Here is a 25,973-nt window from a genome sequence, read left to right on the forward strand (position 1 = left end):
TATTCAAGCAGATTCAAATGGCATGAAATCAAATGTTTACTGTGCAAAGTCAATATGCTTTCATTTACTTAATATGGACCTGGATATTAAGTTGATGTCCAAATTGCTTAACCACTTCTCTACCACAGGTTTTTTTCCCCCCTTCAAAAGCTCTTCCCATCCATTCGGTAATAACTTTATCACTAATTATCACACTGAAATGATCTAGACATTATTTTTTGTGGGAAAAACTAGGCTTTCTTTGGGCAGTACTTTATGCTAAGAATTATATTTTATATGCATTTGACAGGGAAGAAGGAAAAAATGAAAAAAAAAAATCACCATTTCTCAGCTTTCAGCCATTGTAGTTTAAAAATAAAATGTGCTATTGTAGATTAAACAGACATTTGCCCATTTGTCCCAGTTATTACAATGTTTAAATTGTGTCCCTAGTACAAAGTATGGCGATAATCTTTTACTTTGGGTTAGGGGTGAAGGAGTTTAAAAAATAATAAAAATGTATTTAATTTTTCTATGGTAAGTAAATAATGGTGTATTTGGAAGTAGTTTTCCTTTTTGGCCACAAGATGATGCTATACGTACTCAGTTTTCTAAAAATAGAAAACAGAACCAAATATTTACATGTGTTTATAGGGGTTTGTAAACAAGGACGTAGAAAAGCGCGGCAGAAGTTGCTAAGTGGTTAAATGACACCTGAGAAGTCTATAACGGGGTATTAATACTTACCTGGGGCTTCCTCCAACCCCATGAAGTGCGTGATCTCCCTTGCTGTCCTCTTCGGCCAATCCATTGTCTTGTAATCCCCCCGGTAATCTGGTCAGCCACACATGCACCACCCATTATGCTCCCACAATCGGGAGCGTTCTGCGCCTGCGCAGCCGGGCATGCACAGAAGCGCACGACTAGCTGAGCCTGGCAAGCAGCCGAGGAGGGAGCCCATGCACCTCATGGGGCTGGAGGAAGTCCCAGGTAAGTATAAATATCCCCATTATAGAATCCTCAGGTACAGTTTAAAAGCCATCTGTTAGTTGTACTTTTGTACTTCAAAATACAAGTTTCAGACCTTTTGTTGTACACTACTTACTCAAATACTTAGAGCAAAAAGACTGAGCTCAAATTATGATAAAACCAGTGCAATGCTGGAAGCTGAATTGAGTCTTACCCCCACTGTATAAACGCCTCCAAGGGGGGATAGTCATTCAAAACACTGGGAAATTTTCCACAGCAGGGTGAGATTTTTTTGGATTCACCGTGTGCCCAAATTTGTGTGCCCCCCCCTTTTGACATGTTTACATGATCGGCTGTGTAAGAACAGGTCTACGCCAGGCAAAATGTTTTGTACTTTAGAATACAGGCTTACTCAAACACATTGTGTGCTGACATGAAGAAGCAGGTTTAGCCCGTGAAACAAGTTGTCCATTTTTGGGTTTTATTTATTTGAAGCTAATGCTGGGGATACACGGTACGTTTCTGTACCGTGTATCGACCAGCAAAACGTGCCGTGTATCGACCAGCTGATCCGGCCAGCTGACAATATTCAGCTGGCCCGATCAAGCCGATCGACCCGCGCCCGCTCGATTCCCGCCGGCGGACAATGGCATGGAATCGAGCAGCTGATTAGGAAGCGCCGGCGGGGACGAGCGGCAATCGATCCACGCGGACGAGCGGGGACGCGGCTGGGATCGAGCCGCCGGTCGACCCGTCTATGCCCAGCATAAGGCAAGTGATATGGTGGCTGCCATATTTATTCCCATTTAAACAATGCAAGTTGCCTGGCTATCCCCCTGATCCCGTGTCTCTAATACTTTTAGCTATAGACCCTGATCAAGCATGCAGATCAGGTGCTCGGTCTCAAGTCTGACTGTATTATCCATATGCTTGTATCAGGTTGGTGACTCAAGATACTACTGATGCCAGAAAATCAACAGGACAGCCAGAAAACTGAGGTTTTAAGGGACACTTAAAGTGACACTGAAGCGGGAAAAAAAATTATGATCTAATGAATTGGTTGTATAGTACAGATAATTACTAGAACATTAATAGCAAAGAAAATATTCTCATTTTTATTTTCAGTTATATTGTTTTTTGTTATAACATTTCATTATTCTCTAATATTGGCAGTTTACACACTACTCAGCATTCTAAATGATTTTACAGAGCAGGTTAGTGAACTTTTGAACTGTTCTCTGCAGAAAAAAAACCAATACAGTGACTGACACTTGAGATAACAAGCTTCAGAAGACAGAGCTCTCTGAGACTCTCTTTGAAAGTTGTGGAGAGATCAGTGGCCTTTTTTGCATCAATAACAACTGGAGTTTCTTAACTCTTCCTGCACTGGAAACAATATGAGACTCATATCTCTGTTGCTAATGTTCTATTTCTTAGCTGTACTACACATACAAATCATTATATCATAAGTTTATTTTCACTTTAGATTCCCTTTAAGCAAGGAATAAAAAAATCTGTTTTACTAACCTGGGGCATCTACCAGCCCCCTCTAGCCGTCCCGTGGCCTCGCAGTCATTTACGGAGCCTCAGGTCCCCCGCTGCCAGCTAGTTTTGTTTTCGCTGACAGACCTGGCCACTCATATTTTTCTTCCCGTCTGCAATAGTGTTCTGTGTCTGTGAAGGACTCTATTGAGGACGGGAACATGAAGAAGGACACGCGTGGCCAGGCCTGCGCATGTGCAGAAAGCCCACCGCCTCCCTGTGAGGGCCGGTCAGCGAAAACAAAACTAGCTGGCGGTGGGGGACTGGAGGCTCTGAGTGACTGTCGAGGGCACAGGACAGCTGCAGGGGGCTGGTAGAAGCCCCCGATGAGTAAAACTGATTTTTTTTTTTTTTATTCCTGGCGCAAGTGTCCCTTTAAGAGGAAATAGATATGGCAACCTCCCTATCATTCTCACCTTGGGTACACTTTAAACTATTTGCTTGTTGAACTGACAAGCTTATTCTTGAGGCAAGTTCAGCTTACTTTTTAAACGGTTTTTAATAATTGTATTTCTTTGGAGCACCTCACTCTGTTTGTTAGATACAAATAGCTAGGCTTCCAGGATTTATTTCAGAAAAGGGCGTTCAAACTGCACAACTCACCTGCCTGAAATACCTTACTAATTAAAGTGGGCTTTATTGGTAAGCAATTCAGAATATATTATAACTGCCTCTGAGTAGTTTCTGGTAGATACAGGGGTGCCTTTGGGTGACAGGGGCTACTCAATTATCAGTGACCAGAAGTAATGTACATCATTTGATGGATACGATTGCCACAGACTTCACTGTTGAGGGACAAAGGACCAGGTCATAAAAAAAAGCTTTTTGGTAGATCACTTTCCTCTTCTATTTTAGCATGGAGTTGAACTTATGAGAGCCTAAGGGCTGTGGGGTTGGTACAAAAATCATCCGACTCCAACTCAGACTCCTCAGTTTATAAACCCACCGACTCCAGGTACCCAAAATTGCTCCAACTCCAACTCAGTGTTCTCCCCAGAGCCTATTACCCGGGCGGAGCGCCCACCAGATCTCTGTCCCCGCCCGGCTGCTGTGATTGGCCGCTGTCTGCATCATAAATTCTTTCCTCCGCACGATAGACATGACAGCTTGGAAGGCAAGCAGAGACACCATCTCCGCCCTCCTCCTCAGCTCCTTCCTATCAGCAGCGTGGAAGGGCGGGGAAATCTCATAGCAGAGAGAGGAACAGGCAGACTGCGGGAACTTTCAGATGGAGTCCGCACTGAAAAGAATGTGCGGTTTGATTTGTTATCTTTTGGTGAGTCACTCCCGCTGGCTACTACAGTGGACAGACGCTCTTCTCTTCCTCTCCCTGTCAGAGCAGCATGTACAATGCCCCCTTCCCCAGGTCCTTCAGGTCACAAGAATGTCAGAGACCTCAAAGAAGTGTGGCACATTAACATATCAACATGTTTCTTTATTCTGGAGCATTCAGTGAGAGAGATAAGTGGTTTACAGGGGCTGTAAAAGGCAGCTTTCATTCTGCCTCCTGTGTCTCTGCACTTTATCACAAGCTGACACTTGGTTTGCTAGCTATTAACCCCAAATTGTTCAGTTTAGTTCCATCACTGTGATATCTAGCTTTCAGTATGGGCAATGGCAAAAAGTTTAGTTCAGCATTTTACATCAAGTTTAGCCTTTTTTTTTGTCTCAGCAGTTAGTTATTTAGGTTGAGAAAGACATACATCCATTGAGTTCAGACAGAATACTTGTATGTTCACAAATCACTGTGCTGTACAGAACAACTGTAGTGAGAGGTATAAGGAGGCTGCCATCTTTATTTACCTGACAGCCTCGCTGAGCCTTTGCCTATAATACTTTTAGCCATAGCCCCTGAATAAGCATGCAGCAGATCAGGCGTTTCTGACATTGTTGTCAGATCTGACAAGATTAGCTGCATGCCTGTTTCTTGTCTGATTGAGACACGACTGCAGCCAAGTAGATGAGCAGGGCTGCCATGCAATGTGTATTGTTTAAAAGGAAATAAATATGGCAGCCTCCATATTCTTCTCACTTCAGTTCCCCTTTAAACTAGCATGGCTTTTGCAAAGTCTTTGCTGGAGTTCTCACCACTCATGTTGCCTGCCCATGTGATCAGCACTCCTCTGCAACTAGTGTCTGTGCAGCAGCAGGAGTAACATACATTGCATGCAGGGATGGTGAATGGTGTCCGGTCATATATGTGATGATGTGGCTATGGCACTAAGGCCCCATTCACACAGGTGCTTTTCAGGGAATCCTTAGAGCTTTGCTGAACGCCAGCGAACAGAGAATCGCTATGACAAAGTTGCCCTATGGTGGCATTCACACTACAGTTGTGATTTGTATGAAAATCACAAATACACTGCATACAGCATTTTGTGAGCATTCGCAATGCGATTTTTGTTTCTTGAACAAGTTATCGTCCCACCCAGTAGCGCTCAGTGTGATGCTGACCTCTCCCCAGCCAGTGTGATTCCCCAGCCAGTATGACCCTCACTCTCCTTTCAGCGTTTCCTTATTTCTGACCCAGCAGCACCCTGCGTAACCTTACTTCCCCACCCGGCTACTTTTTCATGCCACCCGGCTGGAAAATATTTCTGGGGAGAACACTGCAACTCCAACTCTACAGCCCTTGCAGTGCTATTGAGTGGGTCTAAAAATCATCAGACTCTGACTCCTTAGTTTAGGAAACCAACGATTAAGACTCAAAGTACCAAAAATTGCAAAATTAAATCAGTAAATCAGAGAAGATGAAAAGAGGAGCAGAAAACAGATGAAGGATGAGGGAGGAAGAGGAAAGAAAGAACCCAGCTATGAAAGATTAAATATTTTTCCCAAAGTGCACCCTCACATGTGACAGGCACCGTATATTGTGAGCTCCTCAAAGAGACAGTTATTGATGTGACTTGCCCAATGTCCTCGGTGCTGTAGGGAAGAGTGTCAGTGCTACATTGGGATGAAAATATTTATCTGAAGGATGTCATTTTACTCATGTCATGTAATAGCTGAGGAGGAAAGTAAATAAAAATCTAGCCAAGCACGTTGTTTCCTTTGAAGACATTGCTCAGTAAGAGCAATAAATCCTCTTCTGTTTAATGAGGCAAATGAAAAACTTTTAACACTTACCATATATGTACAGATTATTGTAGCCAACTAATGGTCTAGCCAGCTAATGGCAATTGTTCAATAAGTTTATTATTTGCATAACGAGAGTCAGTTAGGTTTGTTGGTACGTGGATTAAAGAGGAACTGTAACCAAGGACTGAACATCCCAATCAGTAGCCGATACCCCTCTTTCTCTTGAGAAATCTTTACCTTCTCTTGAATAGATCATCAGGGGTGTCTGTATGACTGATACTGTGATGAAACCCCTCCCACAATGTGATGTCATGACCATGGTCATGACAGTTTCCTTTCTGTAAACCGTGTTGCATAGTGGAAAATAACTGCTGTTTCCAACTGCCAAGCAATCAATATCTCCCTCTGTGCATATGTATATCTACAGAAAAAATAATCTTTTAGCCTATCGCATTGTAAGTGGGAGTGGTTATAGATAAAAAGCACTTGGTGCTGTCTAGTTTTTTTCTTGTCTGCCAGTAGTAAAGATGAGGACATGCAGGCTGATTGTGGCTCAAACAACATGACTGAATTACATGCCAATATCAATCATTTCAATATCAATATTCATATTCTAGTCTTTAACTTTTTACTTTGCAAGGTTTTGATTTATACCTCCCTTCGCCTCCTCAACTACAATTTTTTGGTTAACTACCTCTTTAAGCCACTTTTATTTTTTCTTTTGATGTGACTGTAGTAAACACATATAGGTAGAGCAGTAACTTCCACTCACCTCAACATCATTGCCTTCAGTGTTGAGTCGGATCCATTTTACAACACAAGTACGTCCTGTATGATCCCCAGACTGCACCACACCATATATACCGGGATCTTGCATAGCATGGGCTATACCCAAATGGATAGAGAGCAGAGTTAGAGAGCAGACTGATAAACTACAAAGGAAAAAACCCTCTTTTAATCACCAACCTCTTTTATCCACCACAAAATCTCCTGGACAAAACTCGTTGTTATCCAAATGATGAATGGGGAGAAGCTGATTGGACCTTATGTTTGTCTCTACAGTGCCATCCTGCCACATAACATCTGCAGTAGTCACTGTAGTGATCACTTCAACTGCCACTCTAAAGATCAAGAAGAGGAGACATCAATTGTGAGCAATAGAGAGAACAGGGTTATATCTCAGTTACTTGTCAGTTAAAGATCTGTGGTTACCTACAACGCTCCGCTACTCAATATGCAAATTGTCTCTTTATGCCCCTGAAGCTAGGCTTTCATCCAGAACTGCTGGTCTACAGCCAGCCTATAGCTCTAAATTTTACAAAGCCACATCAACCCAACATGCAGACAGCCCGTTTCAGACTTTTGGTCCTCCTCAGTACATGGCATTGCTATACACCAGCGGTTCTGGATGCTAGCCTGGCTTCAAGGGCATAAGATAATTTGCATATTTAGTTGCGGTGCACTGTGGGTAACCACTGATGTTACTTAAAGCTGAATTATCTTCAGTACCTTCTGTTTTAAGAAGGCAAATTACACAAAGAATTTCTTTTTAGTAGGAGGGCTTTTCGGTCTCTTTTAGTCCCCTATACTTTCCTAGTGGTTTTGGGTCACCCGAGCGGCTTGGTCACAGAAAGTTGGCTGCATACATATTCATAGCTCTTGCAGCAGAACAGGGGTACAACGGAAAGTCTTTCATTTACAGGAAGCCCGGAATGCTGTAGTGTAGTGTACTGACCTACTTTTCATCTCTCAATTCCTAAAAAATTATATTTTTTAAGGCATGTTATGCATGTCAGACAACACACCCACATTAAATAGGTCTGTATGGGAAAAGAAATTCCGCATTACGCCCGTAGCAAAAAATAATCCAATTTTATTAGGTCAGGTAAAAGACACATCCAGGTAACTCACATGTTTCGGACCTACTGGCCTGGTTCTGTGGGGAGGTGCTGAAGGTAAAAAGAGACAGACACTCACCTGGGGTTTCTATCAGGCCCCTGTAGCAGAAATGTCCCACGCCGTCCTCCTCCGATCCGCTGTTCCCCCGCCACCGGGCTATTATTTGTCTAACAAGACGAATAATGCGCACTCCCGCTTGCGTCATCGGAAGCTTACTGCACACGCGCACTACAGCGGTTTCTTGTACTGCGCAGTAAGCTTCCGATGACGCGAGCAGGCGGGCGGCCATGGCCGTGCAGCCGCAGTTGGAAAGCATGCCGTGCTAGACCGGGGCTGGCGGTGGAGAACGGCGGATCGGAGGACGACGGCGTAGGACATTAATGCTACAGTGGGCTGATAGAAGCCCCAGGTAAGTGTTTGTTTTTACCCTCAGCACCCCTCCACAGAACCCCTTTAATCATAGCATGATTGGTGCTATGATTAAGGACCAGTAGGTACGAAACATGTCAGTTACCTGGATGTGTGACTTTTACCTGACCTAATAAAATTGGATTATTGATTTTTTGCTACGGGCATAGTGCGGAATTTCGCTTTCTTCTGCTGATGTATTTGGGTCTGAGTCGCCTGATGCCAGCACTGCCGTAGCAGCAGAGGTAGAGCGGAATTCGCCTTTTCTGTATGGGAACAGACTGTACAACAACAATGTGAGGTGAAAGCCTCATCAACGATCTACCATTTAAGCAGTTCAGTAACTCCAACAAAGTGCAACAACAAACTGTGTAGTCACTGAAAATATACCAGAGCTTCCCTCTACAGTAAAAAGCTCATTTGCCAAGCTTTTATATTGCAGTGGATTCATACATGTTTATTAGTTGACTTCTATGTCCTCTTTTCCTAGATAATTTAGCACAGTTTGTCTAACCTTAATTTAGGAGATCTTCCATTCCTTTATATTTACTCACTAGTTATTACCTATTCCTAAACCTCAATGTCCTTCCGTGGCCAGCAGCAGCAGCTAAATCAAAGTCTGGGCTTCATAGGGAGGGTGCCTGGATTGTATCTGCTGTTTAGACACCTACGAGGAGGGAAGGCTCTGGATGCCTTAGAGCTTTGCCGTTTCTCTTTGCGTCCCCTCGTTCCACTGCCAGGCCCCGCGTTCCAGCCTACAACTTAATGTCGAAGAACCTTCTGGTATCCTCGGAAGGCCATGGAAGTACTTGGGTCTCCGAGTACTTCCAAAGACAAGCGGTTCGGTACTACCCACGTGCAGTAAGGAGCTGGTACTCTTCGGAAGCACTCTGGAGACCTGAAGACGCAATCAGTGGGAGATTTCAACAGGGAGGCCTTGTGGTGGAACAAGGGGACACAGAGAGGAACAGCAAGGCTCTAAGGGATCCAAAGCCTTCCTTCCGCTTAGGTGAGTATCTAACTTTTTTCTTTTAGGATGTTACAGTTGTTCTAAGTGCAAGTCAGCTCAGTAAGGTAATGTCCTTGTAATTGCAGGATTCCTCAGAATTTACTGTTAAGAATCAAAGAGTTCCTTTGTGAGACAAAGTAATACAGAAGATTACAGCCTATGGGAAGGTCAGCCTGTGGTTGCAGGGCATGGGCTGGCCTCAAAACTGGTACCTAGAGTGATGCTTTATTAAAGTGAGGTCTTCAAGACACTGTACATCAGTCACAAAAAATACAGCTTCAGTTACTGAGCTGTACATTTTTCTATCCAACATAATAATCGATGTGAGATGGTGGATTCCAGTTCAGTGAACACAAATTATCCTGTAGAAAGACTCGGTAGACATTATGTTAGAATATCAAAAGGAAATTTTGGGGTGTCCCCACTTACAAACCTGTCCCCTGGTTTGAACTCTCTGTACACCTTGCTCTTTTTCTTCTTTTTATGTTTCCTCTTTAAGTTTCGTATAGACAAAGGTATGCTTTTCTTACGGCCGGTCCCACTGCCACTTTTTGAAGACGTGGTAGAGCTGGCAGAAGAGGTCACTGAGCTTGTATCATCAGTGTCTTCAGCTGCCTCATCATCTGCATCCACTTCATTGGCCTGAAGGGGTAGGTCCTGAAACATATCCCGGATGTTGCCCAGCAGCTGGTCCTGTGCAGAACATTCTTCTGAGCTTGGCACTTTCGCTAATTCTTTCCCATTGGTGGCTTCATTTTGTTTTGTCCCTTTCTCGTTCACGTCACACGAAGCGTTAGAATGCCTCTTAACTACGTCAGCTTGGTTCAAGGACTCTTGCGTACATGAGATGATTTTCACTATCTGTTTCTCCCATAACTTGTCTCCTTGCTGAAAGCAAAACCACAGGCATGGAGATCAGAGAAGTGAATGCCAGCAGAATTCAATTACAACAGAAAACTTTTCTTTTGAATTAAAGGCTGTATAAAATACTCAGCTTAAAATAAAATGCAGATTAGATAACGGTAGAGAGCATTATGCAGGATGCTATCTTGAAGCTGGTCACACACCTGGAACAAGGATGCAGCCAGTGTTGGACTTGGGGGAAAAATGCCTGGTCTGTTCCAAGCAAGTGATTTAGAGGAATTTTACTAAATATAGTTATTAATAAAATTGCTTTTTTTTTACAGTATCACTTTATAAATTATTTTGTCAGGGTTTGCTCATTATAAAATGTTTCTTTACCCTGATTTACATTCCTAAATGTATAACAGGTGGCGGCATCTTTGCAGTTATTTATTTGTAAAAAATGTTTGGAATCATGTATGATTGTCCTTCCGCTTCTCACGTGTGCACCACTTTGTATTGGTCTATCATGTGGAATTCCAATAAAATTGATTCAGGTTTGTGGCAGTAATCTGACAAAATGTGGAAAACTTCAAAGGGGCCGAATACTTTTGCAAACCACTGTATAATGGTCTGATATAAAAGCTGTAACCGCATACCTTTCTTGTACTTGTAACTTCTCCAAGCAAGCAGTTCTTCTCCAGGCTTTCACACAAGATTTTAGTGGGCTCCACCATGGTTGGGAAGATGTACAAGCATCTCTCTCCCAGCTGTCTCTGGGTGTGATCAAACGAGCCAAGCCTCTTCACTCTAAGGAAAGACAGCACTGTAAAATGACTCAAAACTTATGTATCTTCAGCATGTCTTTACAGCAACTCTAGTACCTTATACAACACACTTACTAGAGTTGTGTATGTACCACCATGAGTCTCTACTGTAAAGCTGAACTTACTGACATCAGTCTCTCATGAACACTGGCTAAGGAATCTCTGGGTAGGCGGGGCTGCATGCTTACTGTGTTCAGCAAACCACTAGACAGTAAATAAAGTGTCACTGAAGTGAAAAAAACCTTATGATATAATGAATTGTATGTGTAGTACGGATAATTAATAGAGCGTTAGTAGCAAAGAAAATGGTCTCATTTTTATTTTCAGTTGGGCTATGTTCACATTATAAATCACCAGCACTTTTCTAAGCGCTTGTGCAGATGGATTAAGATTTTCACTTCCTGACGTCAGTCACGAAATGAATTCTTTGACTCGGAGCAGAAAGCGCTTCGGGAAATCACTATACAAAGCGCTTTGCAATTTCCCTATACCTTCCAATGAGCCAAAGCACTCAGAAAATGTTACATGTAGTGCGTTTGCTATTATATCAATCAAAATTATATAATCAAAATATATAATTATATAAATTATATAATAAAAAAAAAAAATCGAAAGCGCTTTAACCACTTGAGGACCACAGTCTTTCTACCCCTTAAGGACCGGCCACTTTTTTTCCATTCAGACCACTGCAGCTTTCACGGTTTATTGCTCGCTCATACAACCTACCACCTAAATGAATTTTGGCTCCTTTTCTTGTCACTAATAAAGCTTTCTTTTGGTGCTATTTGATTGCTCCTGCGATTTTTACTTTTTATTATATTCATCAAAAAAGACATGAATTTTGGCAAAAAAATGATTTTTTTAACTTTCTGTGCTGACAATTTTCAAATAAAGTAAAATTTCTGTATACATGCAGCGCGAAAAATGTGGACAAACATGTTTTTGATTAAAAAAAAAACGTTCAGTGTATATTTATTGGTTTGGGTAAAAGTTATAGCGTTTACAAACTATGGTGCAAAAAGTGAATTTTGCCATTTTCAAGCATCTATGACTTTTCTGACCCCCTGTCATGTTTCATGAGGGGCTAGAATTCCAGGATAGTATAAATACCCCCCAAATGACCCCATTTTGGAAAGAAGACATCCCAAAGTATTCACTGAGAGGCATAGTGAGTTCATAGAAGATATTATTTTTTGTCACAAGTAAGCGGAAAATGACACTTTGTGACAAAAAAAAAAAGAAAAAAAAAAAGAATCCATTTCTTCTAACTTGCGACAAAAAAAAATGAAATCTGCCACGGACTCACCATGCCCCTCTCTGAATACCTTGAAGTGTCTACTTTCCAAAATGGGGTCATTTGTGGGGTGTGTTTACTGTCCTCGCATTTTGGGGGGTGCTAATTTGTAAGCACCCCTGTAAAGCCTAAAGGTGCTCATTGGACTTTGGGCCCCTTAGCGCAGTTAGGCTGCAAAAAAGTGCCACACGTGGTATTGCCGTACTCAAGAGAAGTAGTAGAATGTGTTTTGGGGTGTATTTTTACACATACCCATGCTGGGTGGGAGAAATATCTCTGTAAATGACAATTTTTTCATTTTTTTTTACACACAATTGTCCATTTACAGAGTTATTTCTCCCACCCAGCATGGGTATGTGTAAAAATACACCCCAAAACACATTGTACTACTTCTCCCGAGTACGGCGATACCACATGTGTGGCACTTTTTTGCACCCTAACTGCGCTAAAGGGCCCAAAGTCCAATGAGTACCTTTAGGATTTCACAAGTCATTTTGCGGAATTTGATTTCCAGACTACTCCTCACGGTTTAGGGCCCCTAAAATGCCAGGGCAGTATAGGAACCCCACAAATGACCCCATTTTAGAAAGAAGACACCCCAAGGTATTCCGTTAGGAGTATGGTGAGTTCATAGAAGATTTTATTTTGTCAAAAGTTAGCGGAAAATTGATTTTTATTGTTTTTTTCACAAAGTGTCATTTTCCACTAACTTTTGACAAAAAATAAAATCTTCTATGAACTCACCATACTCCTAACGGAATACCTTGGGGTGTCTTCTTTCTAAAATGGGGTCATTTGTGGGGTTCCTATACTGCCCTGGCATTTTAGGGGCCCTAAACCGTGAGGAGTAGTCTGGAAATCAAATTCCGCAAAATGACCTGTGAAATCCTAAAGGTACTCATTGGACTTTGGGCCCTTTAGCGCAGTTAGGGTGCAAAAAAGTGCCACACATGTGGTATCGCCGTACTCGGGAGAAGTAGTACAATGTGTTTTGGGGTGTATTTTTACACATACCCATGCTGGGTGGGAGAAATAACTCTGTAAATGGACAATTGTGTGTAAAAAAAAATGAAAAAATTGTCATTTACAGAGATATTTCTCCCACCCAGCATGGGTATGTGTAAAAATACACCCCAAAACACATTCTACTACTTCTCTTGAGTACGGCAATACCACATGTGTGGCACTTTTTTGCAGCCTAACTGCGCTAAAGGGCCCAAAGTCCAATGAGTACCTTTAGGATTTCACAGGTCATTTTGCGAAATTTGATTTCCAGACTACTCCTCACGGTTTAGGGCCCCTAAAATGCCAGTTCAGTATAGGAACCCCACAAATGACCCCATTTTAGAAAGAAGACACCCCAAGGTATTCCGTTAGGAGTATGGTGAGTTCATAGAAGATTTTATTTTTTGTCGCAAGTTAGTGGAAAATGACACTTTGTGAAAAAAACAATAAAAATCAATTTTCCGCTAACTTTTGACAAAAAATAAAATCTTCTATGAACTCACCATACTCCTAACGGAATACCTTGGGGTGTCTTTCTAGAATGGGGTCATTTGTGGGGTTCCTATACTGCCCTGGCATTTTAGGGGCCCTAAATCGTGAGGAGTAGTCTTGAAACCAAATGTCGCAAAATGACCTGTGAAATCCTAAAGGTACTCATTGGACTTTGGGCCCCTTAGCGTACTTAGGGTGTAAAAAAGTGCCACACATGTGGTACCGCCGTACTCAGGAGAAGTAGTTTAATGTGTTTTGGGGTGTATTTTTACACATACCCATGCTAAGTGGGAGAAATATCTCTGTAAATGACAATTGTTTGATTTGTTTTACACACAATTGACCATTTACATAGAAATTTCTCCCACCCAGCATGGGTATGTGTAAAAATACACCCCAAAACACATTATACTACTTTTCCTGAGTACGGCGGTACCACATGTGTGACACTTTTTTGCAGCCTAGGTGCGCTAAGGGGCCCAACGTCCTATTCACGGGTCATTTTGAGGCATTTGTTTTCTAGACTACTCCTCGCGGTTTAGGGCCCCTAAAATGCCAGGGCAGTATAGGAACCCCACAAGTGACCCCATTTTAGAAAGAAGACACCCCAAGGTATTCCGTTAGGTGTATGGCGAGTTCATAGAAGATTTTATTTTTTGTCACAAGTTAGTGAAAAATGACACTTTGTGAAAAAAAACCAATAAAAATCAATTTCCGCTAACTTTTGACAAAAAATAAAATCTTCTATGAACTCGTCATACACCTAACAGAATACCTTGGGGTGTCTTTTTTTCTAAAATGGGGTCACTTGTGGGGTTCCTATACCGCCCTGGCATTTTACGGGCCCAAAACCGTGAGTAGTCTGGAAACCAAATGTCTCAAAATGACTGTTCAGGGGTATAAGCATCTGCAAATTTTGATGACAGGTGGTCTATGAGGGGGCGAATTTTGTGGAACCGGTCATAAGCAGGGTGGCCTTTTAGATGACAGGTTGTATTGGGCCTGATCTGATGGATAGGAGTGCTAGGGGGGTGACAGGAGGTGATTGATGGGTGTCTCAGGGGGTGGTTAGAGGGGAAAATAGATGCAATCAATGCACTGGGGAGGTGATCGGAAGGGGGTCTGAGGGGGATCTGAGGGTTTGGCCGAGTGATCAGGAGCCCACACGGGGCAAATTAGGGCCTGATCTGATGGGTAGGTGTGCTAGGGGGTGACAGGAGGTGATTGATGGGTGTCTCAAGGTGTGATTAGAGGGGGGGAATAGATGCAAGCAATGCACTGGCGAGGTGTTTAGGGCTGGGGTCTGAGGGCATTCTGAGGGTGTGGGCGGGTGATTGAGTGCCCTAGGGGCAGATAGGGGTCTAATCTGATAGGTAGCAGTGACAGGGGGTGATTGATGGGTAATTAGTGGGTGTTTAAGGTAGAGAACAGATGTGAACACTGCACTTGGGAGGTGATCGGACGTCGGATCTGCGGGCGATCTATTGGTGTGGGTGGGTGATCAGATTGCCCGCAAGGGGCAGGTTAGGGGGTGATTGATGGGTGGCAGTGACAGGGGGTGATTGATGGGTGATTGATAGGTGATTGACAGGTGATCAGTGGGTTATTACAGGGAAGGACAGATGTAAATAATGCCCTGGCGAATTGATAAGGGGGGGTCTGAGGGCAATCTGAGCGTGTAGGCGGGTGATTGGGTGCCCGCAAGGGGCAGATTAGGGTCTGATCTGATTGGTAACAGTGACAGGTGGTGATAGGGGGTGATTGATGGGTAATTAGTGGGTGTTTAGAGGAGAGAATAGATGGAAACACTGCGCTTGGGTGGTGATCTGATGTCGGATCTGCGGGCGATCTATTGGTGTGGGTGGGTGATCAGTTTGCCCGCAAGGGGCAGGTTAGGGGCTGATTGATGGGTGGCAGTGACAGGGGTGATTGATGGGTGGCAGTGACAGGGGGTGATTGATGGGTGATTGACAGGTGATTGACAGGTGATCAGTGGGTTATTACAGGGAAGGACAGATGTAAATAATGCCCTGGCGAATTGATAAGGGGGGGTCTGAGGGCAATCTGAGCGTGTAGGCGGGTGATTGGGTGCCCGCAAGGGGCAGATTAGGGTCTGATCTGATGGGTAACAGTGACAGGTGGTGATAGGGGGTGATTGATGGGTGATTGATGGGTAATTAGTGAGTGTTTAGAGGAGAGAATAGATGGAAACACTGCGCTTGGGTGGTGATCTGATGTCGGATCTGCGGGCGATCTATTGGTGTGGGTGGGTGATCAGTTTGCCCGCAAGGGGCAGGTTAGGGGCTGATTGTTGGGTGGCAGTGACAGGGGGTGATTGATGGGTGATAGGTGATTGGCAGGTGATTGACAGGTGATCAGTGGGTTATTACAGGGAAGGACAGATGTAATTAATGCACTGGTGAATTGATAAGGGGGGGGGGGGGGTCTGAGGGCAATCTGAGTGTGTGGGCGGGTGATTGGGTGCCCGCAAGGGGCAGCTTAGGGTCTGATCTGATAGGTAACAGTGACAGGTGGTGATAGGGGGTGATTGATGGGTGATTGATGGGCAATTAGTGGGTGTTTAGAGAAGATAACAGATGTAAACAATACATTTGGGAGGTAATCTGACGGCGGGTTTGCGGGCGATCTAATGGTGTGGGTGGGTGATCAGATTGCCCGCAAGGGGCAGGTTAGGGGCTGATTGATGGGTGGCAGTGACAGGGGGTGACAGGGGGTGATTGATGGGTGATAGGTGATTGGCAGGTGATTGACAGGTGATCAGTGGGTTATTACAGGGAAGAACAGATGTAATTAATGCACTGGTGAATTGATAAGGGGGGGTCAGAGGGCAATCTGAGCGTGTGGGCGGGTGATTGGGTGCCCGCAAGGGACAGATTAGGGTCTGATCTGATAGGTAAAAGTGACAGGTGGTGATAGGGGGTGATTGATGGGTGATTGATGGGTAATTAGTGGGTGTTTAGAGGAGAGAATAGATGTAAACAATGGATTTGGGAGGTGATCTGATGTCGGATCTGCGGGCGATCTATTGGTGTGGGGGGTGATCAGATTGCCCGCAAGGGGCAGGTTAGGGGCTGATTGATGGGTGGCAGTGACAGGGGGTGATTAATGGGTGATTGACAGGGGATTGACAGGTGATTGACGGGTGATTGACAGGTTATCAGGGAAGATAGATGCATACAGTACACAGGGGGGGGGGGGGGTCTGGGGAGGGGTCTGGGGAGAATCTGAGGGGTGGGGGGGTGATCAGGAGGGGGCAGGGGGCAGGGGGGGGGATAAAAAAAAAATAGCGTTGACAGATAGTGACAGGGAGTGATTGATGGGTTATTAGGGGGGTGATTGGGTGCAAACAGGGGTCTGGGGGGTGGGCAGGGGGGGTCTGAGGGGTGCTGTGGGCGATCAGTGGGCGGGGGGGGCAGATCAGTGTGTTTGGGTGCAGACTAGGGTGGCTGCAGCCTGCCCTGGTGGTCCCTCGGACACTGGGACCACCAGGGCAGGAGGCAGCCTGTATAATACACTTTGTATACATTACAAAGTGTATTATACACTTTGTAGCGGCGATCGCGGGGTTAACATCCCGCCGGCGCTTCCGTATGGCCGGCGGGATGTTACGGCGGGTGGGCGGAGCCAGTTGCCGGGGGAAGCGCGCGTCATCAATGACGCGATCGCTCCCCCGGCATGCCTAAAGGACGCGCCGCCTGAAGGCGTATTGCGGTCCTTTAGGCGTCCACTTTACCGCCGCCCATGGGCTGTGGCCGGTCGGCAAGTGGTTAAACAAACGCAAACGCTCATAGTGTGAATGAGTCCTTAAATAGCTTTTTTTTTGCATAGAGAACAAGTGAAGTTTCTAAACTCTTACCGTACAAGAAACAATATGAGACTCATATCTGTGCTGCCAATGACCTATTTCTTAGCTGTACTACACATATTCATTATATAAACACGTTTTTTTAACTTTAAATTCCCTTTAAAAAGGGACACCGAAAGTGACAGGGATATGAAGGCTGACATGTTTATTTCCTGTTAAATAATGCACATTGCCTGGCTGCCCTGCTGATCCTCTGCCTCTAATACTTGCCATAGACAGTAAACAAGCATGCAGGAGATCAGATGTATATGACAAATCGGACAAGATTAGCCGCATGCTTGTTTTAGGTGTGCGATTTAGACACTACTGACCAGAAAGATCAGCAGGTCTGCCAGGCAACTGGTATTGTTTAAAAGGAAATAAATATGTCAGCTTCCATAGGTCTCACACCTCAGATTCCTTTTAAAGTGTAAGAATACTAGACCTAGAATACTAGTGTAAGTCTGGCATAACACAAAAGCAGTATCTATACTCCTTATTAACCATGGAGTTATCATGGAGTTATTGACCATGGCGTTATCCTATCTGCCTTCATCCCAAAGTAATGTCTCTAATCTCTATACAAAATCATAATTCCCCCTCCCACCAGTGAAAGCACAGCCAGTATGGGGAATGGCTACTGTACCCTATATCATATTAAGCTGTGGGTAAAAGATAGTAAGCGGCTGCTGAGGAATCAGTGCAGTTGTCACACTAGTCCCACAGAAGGGATTTCTGCTATGCCTTTTATGGCCTTATGATAGTGCTGGCCAACAAGTGGCATGGCAGACATGGAGACACCAACTGCAGACATTCACTGTAGTGGTCTTAACACAGCAAATACGTATAAGCATTTCCTTGTAAAACCCATCTACTGAATAAAATGCTCCTGTTCATGGAGTGCATTAAATGGTTAACAACCCCTCTTCCACAGAAAAACATGTGTAATGTTCTGTTAAACTACTGCAGTGGCTGGACAGTGTAATGTTTAAGGGCTCTGCCTCAGGAGTCCAGGGTTCAAATCTTGACTCTTCCTGTCCAGTAAGCCAACACCTTTTCAGCGAGGAGACCTTGGGCTACACTCCCTAACACTGCTACTGCCTATAGAGTGTGCCCTAGTGGCAGAAGCTCTGGTCCTTTGAGTCTGCCAGGAGAAAAGAGCAATATAAATGTTCTGTGTCTTGTCAACTATTAACTACAGCACTAGACTATCCTTGGTACATGTCACAATGTTGCTGAAAGCCAAGCTGAGGATATACATTATAAGTACCTGTGCTGAGCAGATACAAATTGCTCATTAAACCAGGACAGACAATAAAGAACATGAAAGATTGTGAATAGATGAATCAGAGAGCTGCTGAAAGAAATGCAGTGACATGCTCAGTAGATTTCGCAGTGGTGTACTACACAATTTGATTTGAAAACAATTAGAACTGGTCAAAGAACACGCAAGAGAAATCTCTCCACAGTTCTTCCTTCACCACTACTAATGAATCTAAATGTTATTTTTAATAGGGGTCATTTGTAACAAACGTTAACATACAGAACTTCTGATAAAATAAATGCTACAGTTCTGGAGTCTTGGCAGCATAGCTTAACCACTTCGCTGCCCGGGTACAGTATATCTACGCTCCTTTGGACTTCAGTTCCCCGTCCGGAGGAGCGTAGATGTACGCCGCTGCAGTCGCTGTCCGTGCTTCCGCTCGCACGCTCCCGCGCACGCCGCCGCCCGGAGATCAATAAACGGGAAAAACCATTCCCGTTCGTTGATCTCTGCCCCCCAGCAATGATCGGCTGCTTCTATGAGAAGCAGCGCAATCATTGTGAAAAACAAAAAGGGTTTCCCAGCCTCCCTGAACATCCTGTAAGTGTACTTCTGACGCTTACAGGACGCATTCATAAAAAGTTACTGTGGCCATCTTGTGGCCAAAAAGTAAAACTACACCCAAAAACATTTTTCATATACAAATACATTATTTAATAATATAAATTAACAATAAATTACAGTAGCATGCATTATTTAAAAACTATAATGGCCGAAAACTGAAAAATAATGATTTTTTTCCAAATGTTTTCCTATTTTCCCATTAGAACACATTTAGAATAAAATAATTCTTGGCATAATGTCCCACCTAAACAAAGCCTAATTGGTGGCAAAAAAGACAAGATATAGTTCATTTTATTGCGATAAGTAATGATAAAGTTATAGGCGAATGAATGTAAGGAGCGCTGAAAGGTGAAAATTGCTCGGATGCTGAAGGGGTAAAACCCCTCAGTTGTGAAGCAGTTAAACATGGCCATAATCCAGGGCTTGAGTCATACAGCGCTGTATGTATGGTAAAGGCGTACTCACTTATGTAAGTTATCTTGGTTTATAACGGATGGTGGTGGGTCCATGGAATCTGTACCCCCAAGACAGAAGCTTTTAGTAATCCAGGTTACTCTCAGTTCTGTCACTTGTACCTGAAGGAAGAAAAGAGGAAGGATATGATCAGAAAGCAGATGAGGTTACCATAGGGTTAGATTCATGAAAAATAACGCACTCAAGCAGCGCAGGTTACACCAGTGAGCGCACGCTACGCGCGGCCCTTGTAGTGTGCGCTCTTCAAGAGGAACTCCAGTGAAAATAATGTACCGTATATACTCGCATACAAGCCGAATTTTTTACCCCCAAAAAGGGGGTCAAAAGTTGGGGGGGGTCGGCTTGTATGCGAGTCTTCCCTGGTGGTCTAGTGGTGGGTGGTCCGCGCCTCGCTCCCCCCGCGGCCGCCGCTGCTATTACCTGCTTAGGCAGCGGCCGCTTCCTAATCCGCGTTCCCCTTCTGAACTTTCAGAGTGTATCACAGCAGCGCGCCCGGCGCTGCTGCTGTGACGATGCAGGGGGCAGGAAAGAGCGGTTCCCCTGGTAACGGCGATACAGATCGCCGCTATAGGGAGCCGCGCTCTTTCCTGCCCCCTGCATCGTCACAGCAGCAGCGCCGGGCGCGCTGCTGTGATACACTCTGAAAGTTCAGAAGGGGAACGCGAATTAGGAAGCGGCCGCTGCCTAAACAGGTAATAGCAGCGGCGGCCGCGGGGGGAGCACTACCTACCTATGCTGGGCACTATACTAGCTAAACTGGGCACTATACTGGCTAAACTGGGCACTATACTGGCTAAACTGGGCACTATACTGGCTAAACTGAGGCACTATACTAGCTAAACTGGGCACTATACTAGCTAAACTGGGCACTATACTGGCTAAACTGAGGCACTATACTAGCTAAACTGGGCACTATACTAGCTAAACTGGGCACTATACTGGCTAAACTGGGCACTATACTGGCTAAACTGGGCACTATACTGGCTAAACTGGGCACTATACTGGCTAAACTGGGCACTATACTGGCTAAACTGAGGCACTATACTAGCTAAACTGGGCACTATACTAGCTAAACTGGGCACTATACTAGCTAAACTGGGCACTATACTAGCCATACTGGGGCATTATACTAGCTAAACTGGGCACTTTACTAGGTAAACTTGGCACTATACTGGCTAAACTGGGCACTATACTGGCTAAACTGGGCACTATACTGGCTAAACTGGGCACTTTACTAGCCATACTGGGGGCACTATACTAGCTAAACTGGGCACTATACTAGCTAAACTGGGCACTATACTAGCTAAACTGAGGCACTACCTACCCATACTGGGCGCTATACTGGGCATTATACTGGCTAAACTGGGCACTTTACTAGCCATACTGGGGCACTATACTAGCTAAACTGGGCACTATACTAGCTAAACTGAGGCACTACCTACCCATACTGGGCGCTATACTGGGCACTATACTGGCTATACTGGGCACTATACTGGCTATACTGGGCACTATACTGGCTATACTGGGCACTATACTAGCTATACTGAACACTACCTACCTATACTGGGCACTATACTAGCTATACTGGGACACACTGGGGGGCTGCACCAATCCAGCATTTCCTACCCCCGGCTTATATGGGGGTCAATCATTTTTCCCTGGTTTTTCAGGGAAAAGTTGGGGGGGTCCGCTTAAATGTGGGTCGGCTTATATGCGAGTATATACGGTAATAAAAAAGTGCTTCATTTTTACAATAATTATGTATAAATGATTTAGTCAGTGCCCATTGTAAAAGCTTTCCTCTCCCTGATTTACATTCTGACATTTATCGCATGGTGACATTTTTACTGCTGGCAGGTGATGTCAGTGGAAGCAACTGCTGCTTGTTTTTTGGCAGTCGGAAACAGTTGTAAAGAGCCATTTCCCACAATGCAACAAGATTCACAGTCAGGAAACTGCCAGGACCATGGTCCTCAGTGTTTTCTGTGGGAGGGGTTTCACCACAATATCAGCCATACAGAGCCCCCTGATGATCAGTTTGTGAAAAGGAATAGATTTCTCATGTAAAAGGAGGCATCAGCTACTGATTGGGATGAAGTTCAATTCTTGGTCACAGTTTCTCTTTAAGCTACGTGCGCTCCTCGGAAGTGCCGCACGATGATGTTAAGCTTACAGGTCTAGTGTTTCCTGGTTCTGATTTTCACTGGTTTCCGAGCACGCATTCACCGCATTTACGGGTGTGATCGGCAGGCATGATAACTTCCAACATGTGAAAAACAAAAAAGCCACGGGAAAATTTTCAAATGAGAGACTGCATAGCAAATTGCATTGCACCGTGTTTGGTATGCAATTTGCATGCACCCACATTCATTTAACCTCATCACAAATGCTGGCAAACTGCAGCAGGGACTGGATTTGCAATTAGGTTAAAAAATAAAGATGAAAAAAAAAACTAAAAACTGCACTACTCTGTTCAAGGCAACGCAATTACTATGTAAATCAATCGTGCCCTTGCGATCACCAAAACACATACGCTTTGAAAATTGGATTGAAGCACATGCAGTGTGGATTTAGGCTAGATTCACATGTAGGACGAATTCACAAGGGTGCAGATACGCTGGGCCCCACCGCAGTGTCTGGTGAGTGCCCTGCAGGGCCAGATTTACCACAAGACACTGTAGGCACATGCCTCCCTTCCTCCTTCCTTATGCAGAGTCTTGATGAGAGGTTACTCACCCAGCTCTTGGCATTCCACCGACGAGATCCCCCTTCAGTCAGAGGCACCTCTAGCTACTAAATACTGAAGTTCCTCCAGCTACATTATACTAGCTACTTAACTGAGGGTGCCTCAGGTTAGCTAATGCTAAGGGACACATGTAACTATGACAGGCAATGAAAGGAAGGGAGAGGTGATAGCTGGGACAGCCAGGACACTTGCGGTGCGGTTCGGTGGGGGCTTGTAGGTTCATGAAGGGTGAAGTCTAAGGTGCCAGGTCACCTGTGCCTATAGGCTCCTGTGAGGTAATCCGGGCCTGGTGCATACACACTACTCACAGTTGTGCATCCAGTCCTTAGGCCCTCCACGCATGCCGACACTGCCACGGGGCTCCAGGTCAAGTGCCAGTAGACTGCACCAGTGGAAAGGCTACCATAGGCTAGAGCAGGCATGGGCAAACTCGGCCCTCCAGCTGTTATGGAACTACAAGTCCCACAATGCATTGCAGGACTCTGATAGCCATAGTCATGACTCATAAAGGCAAATGCATTGTGGGACTTGTAGTTCCGTAACAGCTAGGGAGCCAAGTTTGCCCATGGCTGGGCTAGAGCATTGGGATCCTACCTAGCAACAGGGAGTATTCTCATTGGTCCACCACTTGGGAACCAAAACCTCTCTGGTGCCATGGAGGATTCCCATTGGTCTTTTGCACTGCAATGATAGCCTTGGTTTTGCAGGAACTCTAAACCGCACTTTTCATGGAGCCCAGCAGCAGTCAGCAGTGTGGAAGACCAGAATACATGCAGAGAGCACATGCAGAGAGCACACAGAATACAGGTGAGCTGATCCGGAATGGAGGGAGATAACAGCTGTCTGTTCCCATAGGCTTGCACAGGTTCCGTGAGTATTCGCAGCATAACCGGGCACTGGAAAAATCGTGATGGTTGGGATTGTGCGTTCCTCTCCCACTGTTACTATTTGCAAGTGTAAATGGATCCTATGTTCAACATAGGATCAGTTTTCACACACCGGCCCATCCCGCTGGGTTGGAGCATATTTTTGACACGTGTGAATGGGCCTGATTCTCAATAAATGCCTGCAAGTGATAGTTCCCAGCGTATACAGGTTTGTATGCTCATATGGTCTTCTAAGGAGTCCAGGAAAACCAGAACATTAAAAATACCACCAAAATGACTCCATTTAGAAAGGCAGAACCCCTAACATAAATTATCAAAAATAGAAAGCAAAATCTGGACCTGCTGTTTGAAGTTGCTTGAAATCATGATGAATTTTTAAATCTATTTTACAAACAAAGCAACACTTGACAACCTCCTCAAAATGATTTGTAGCAAATCTAAAGCGAAAAAAATAAAAAAAACTATGATATAATGAATTGTATGTGTAGTATGGATAATAAATAGAACATTCACAGCAAAGAAAAGAGACTCATTTTTATTTTCAATTATATAGCGTTATCGGGATGGAAATCAACGGCTCAGAGCGGTAATCCCGAGCCTGATGCAGGAGCTGCTGCAGATCTCTCTACTGTAGGTTTTATTTCCTGTTTTTAGGATCTTAACCACTTCCCGACCGCCGTATATACAATTGGCGGCCGGGAAGTGCACCCCACAAGGACCGCCGTATAGACAAATGGCGGCGGTCCTTGTAGGGGCATGGGCGGAGCGATCGCGTCATCCGTGACGCGATCCTCCGCCTCCGCCTGGCGCCGCTCACCCGCCGCAACATCCCGCCAGCCATACGGAAGCGCCGGCGGGATGTTAACCCGACGATCGCCGCATACAAAGTGTATAATACACTTTGTAATGTTTACAAAGTGTATTATACAGGCTGCCTCCTGCCCTGGTGGTCCCAGTGTCCGAGGGACCACCAGGGCAGGCTGCAGCCACCCTATGTCGCACCAAGCACACTGATTTCCCCCCCCCCCCCACCCCAGATCGCCCACAGCACCCATCAGACCCCCCCCTGCCCACCCCCAGACCCCTGTTTGCACCCAATCACCCCCCTAATCACCCATCAATCACTCCCTGTCACTATCTGTCAACGCTATTTTTTTTTTATCCCCCCCCTGCCCCCTGCTCCCTCCTGATCACCCCCCCACCACTCAGATTCTCCCCAGACCCCCCCCCCCCCCCCCCATGTACTGTATGCATCTATCCCCCCTGATCACCTGTCAATCACCTGTCAATCACCTGTCAATCACCCATCAATCACCCCCTGTCACTGCCACCCATCAATCAGCCCCTAACCTGCCCCTTGCGGGCAATCTGATCACCCCCCCACACCAATAGATCGCCCGCAGATCCGACATCAGATCACCACCCAAGCGCAGCGTTTACATCTATTCTCTCCTCTAAACACCCACTAATTACCCATCAATCACCCCCTATCACCACCTGTCACTTTTACCTATCAGATCAGATCCTAATCTGCCCCTTGCGGGCACCCAATCACCCGCCCAGACGCTCAGATTGCCCTCTGACCCCCCCTTATCAATTCACCAGTGCATTAATTACATCTGTTCTTCCCTGTAATAACCCACTGATCACCTGCCAATCACCTATCACCCATCAATCACCCCCTGTCACCCCCTGTCACTGCCACCCATCAATCAGCCCCTAACCTGCCCCTTGCGGGCAATCTGATCACCCACCCACACCATTAGATTGCCCGCAAACCCGCCGTCAGATTACCTCCCAAATGTATTGTTTACATCGGTTATCTTCTCTAAACACCCATTAATTACCCATCAATCACCCCCTATCACCACCTGTCACTGTTACCTATCAGATCAGACCCTAATCTGCCCCTTGCGGGCACCCAATCACCCGCCCACACGCTCAGATTGCCCTCAGACCCCCCCCCCCCCCCCCCTTATCAATTCGCCAGTGCATTAATTACATCTGTCCTTCCCTGTAATAACCCACTGATCACCTGTCAATCACCTGCCAATCACCTATCACCCATTAATCACCCCCTGTCACTGCCACCCAACAATCAGCCCCTAACCTGCCCCTTGCGGGCAATCTGATCACCCACCCACACCAATAGATCGCCCGCAGATCCGACATCAGATCACCTCCCAAATCCATTGTTTCCATCTATTCTCTCCTCTAAACACCCACTAATTACCCATCAATCACCCATCAATCACCCCCTATCACCACCTGTCACTGTTACCCATCAGATCAGACCCTAATCTGCCCCTTGCGGGCACCCAATCACCCGCCTACACGCTCAGATTGCCCTCAGATCCCCCCTTATCAATTCGCCAGGGCAATATTTACATCTGTTCTCCCCTGTAATAACCCACTGATTACCTGTCAATCACCTGTCAATCACCTATCAATCACCCCCTGTCACTGCCACCCATCAATCACCCCCTGTCACTGCCACCCATCAATCACCCGCTGTCACTGCCACCCATCAATCACCCGCTGTCACTGCCACCCATCAATCAGCCCCTAACTTGCCCCTTGCGGGCAAACTGATCACCCACACCAATAGATCGCCCGCAGATCCGACGTCCGATCACCTCCCAAGTGCAGTGTTTACATCTGTTCTCTACCCTAAACACCCACTAATTACCCATCAATCACCCCCTGTCACTGCTACCTATCAGATTAGACCCCTATCTGCCCCTAGGGCACTCAATCACCCGCCCACA

General features: G+C 45.3%; 1 protein-coding gene across 2 annotated transcripts in view; it reads right to left on the reverse strand.

The window, feature by feature from the left end:
- Nucleotides 1-25,973, reverse strand: part of UBE2O (ubiquitin conjugating enzyme E2 O) — a 112,386-nt gene that overhangs the window by 31,003 nt on the left and 55,410 nt on the right. For both annotated transcript variants that reach the window (XM_068263165.1, XM_068263164.1), the window contains 5 exons: nucleotides 19,564-19,673; nucleotides 10,387-10,537; nucleotides 9,318-9,772; nucleotides 6,535-6,689; nucleotides 6,341-6,453 (listed from right to left, as the gene is read on the reverse strand). In XM_068263165.1, the coding sequence (XP_068119266.1) occupies nucleotides 6,341-6,453; nucleotides 6,535-6,689; nucleotides 9,318-9,772; nucleotides 10,387-10,537; nucleotides 19,564-19,673 (984 nt within the window). The remainder of the gene's footprint in view (nucleotides 1-6,340; nucleotides 6,454-6,534; nucleotides 6,690-9,317; nucleotides 9,773-10,386; nucleotides 10,538-19,563; nucleotides 19,674-25,973) is intronic.

The sequence above is a fragment of the Hyperolius riggenbachi genome, chromosome 12, assembly GCF_040937935.1.
Source record: "Hyperolius riggenbachi isolate aHypRig1 chromosome 12, aHypRig1.pri, whole genome shotgun sequence".
NCBI classification, from domain to species: Eukaryota; Metazoa; Chordata; class Amphibia; order Anura; family Hyperoliidae; genus Hyperolius; species Hyperolius riggenbachi.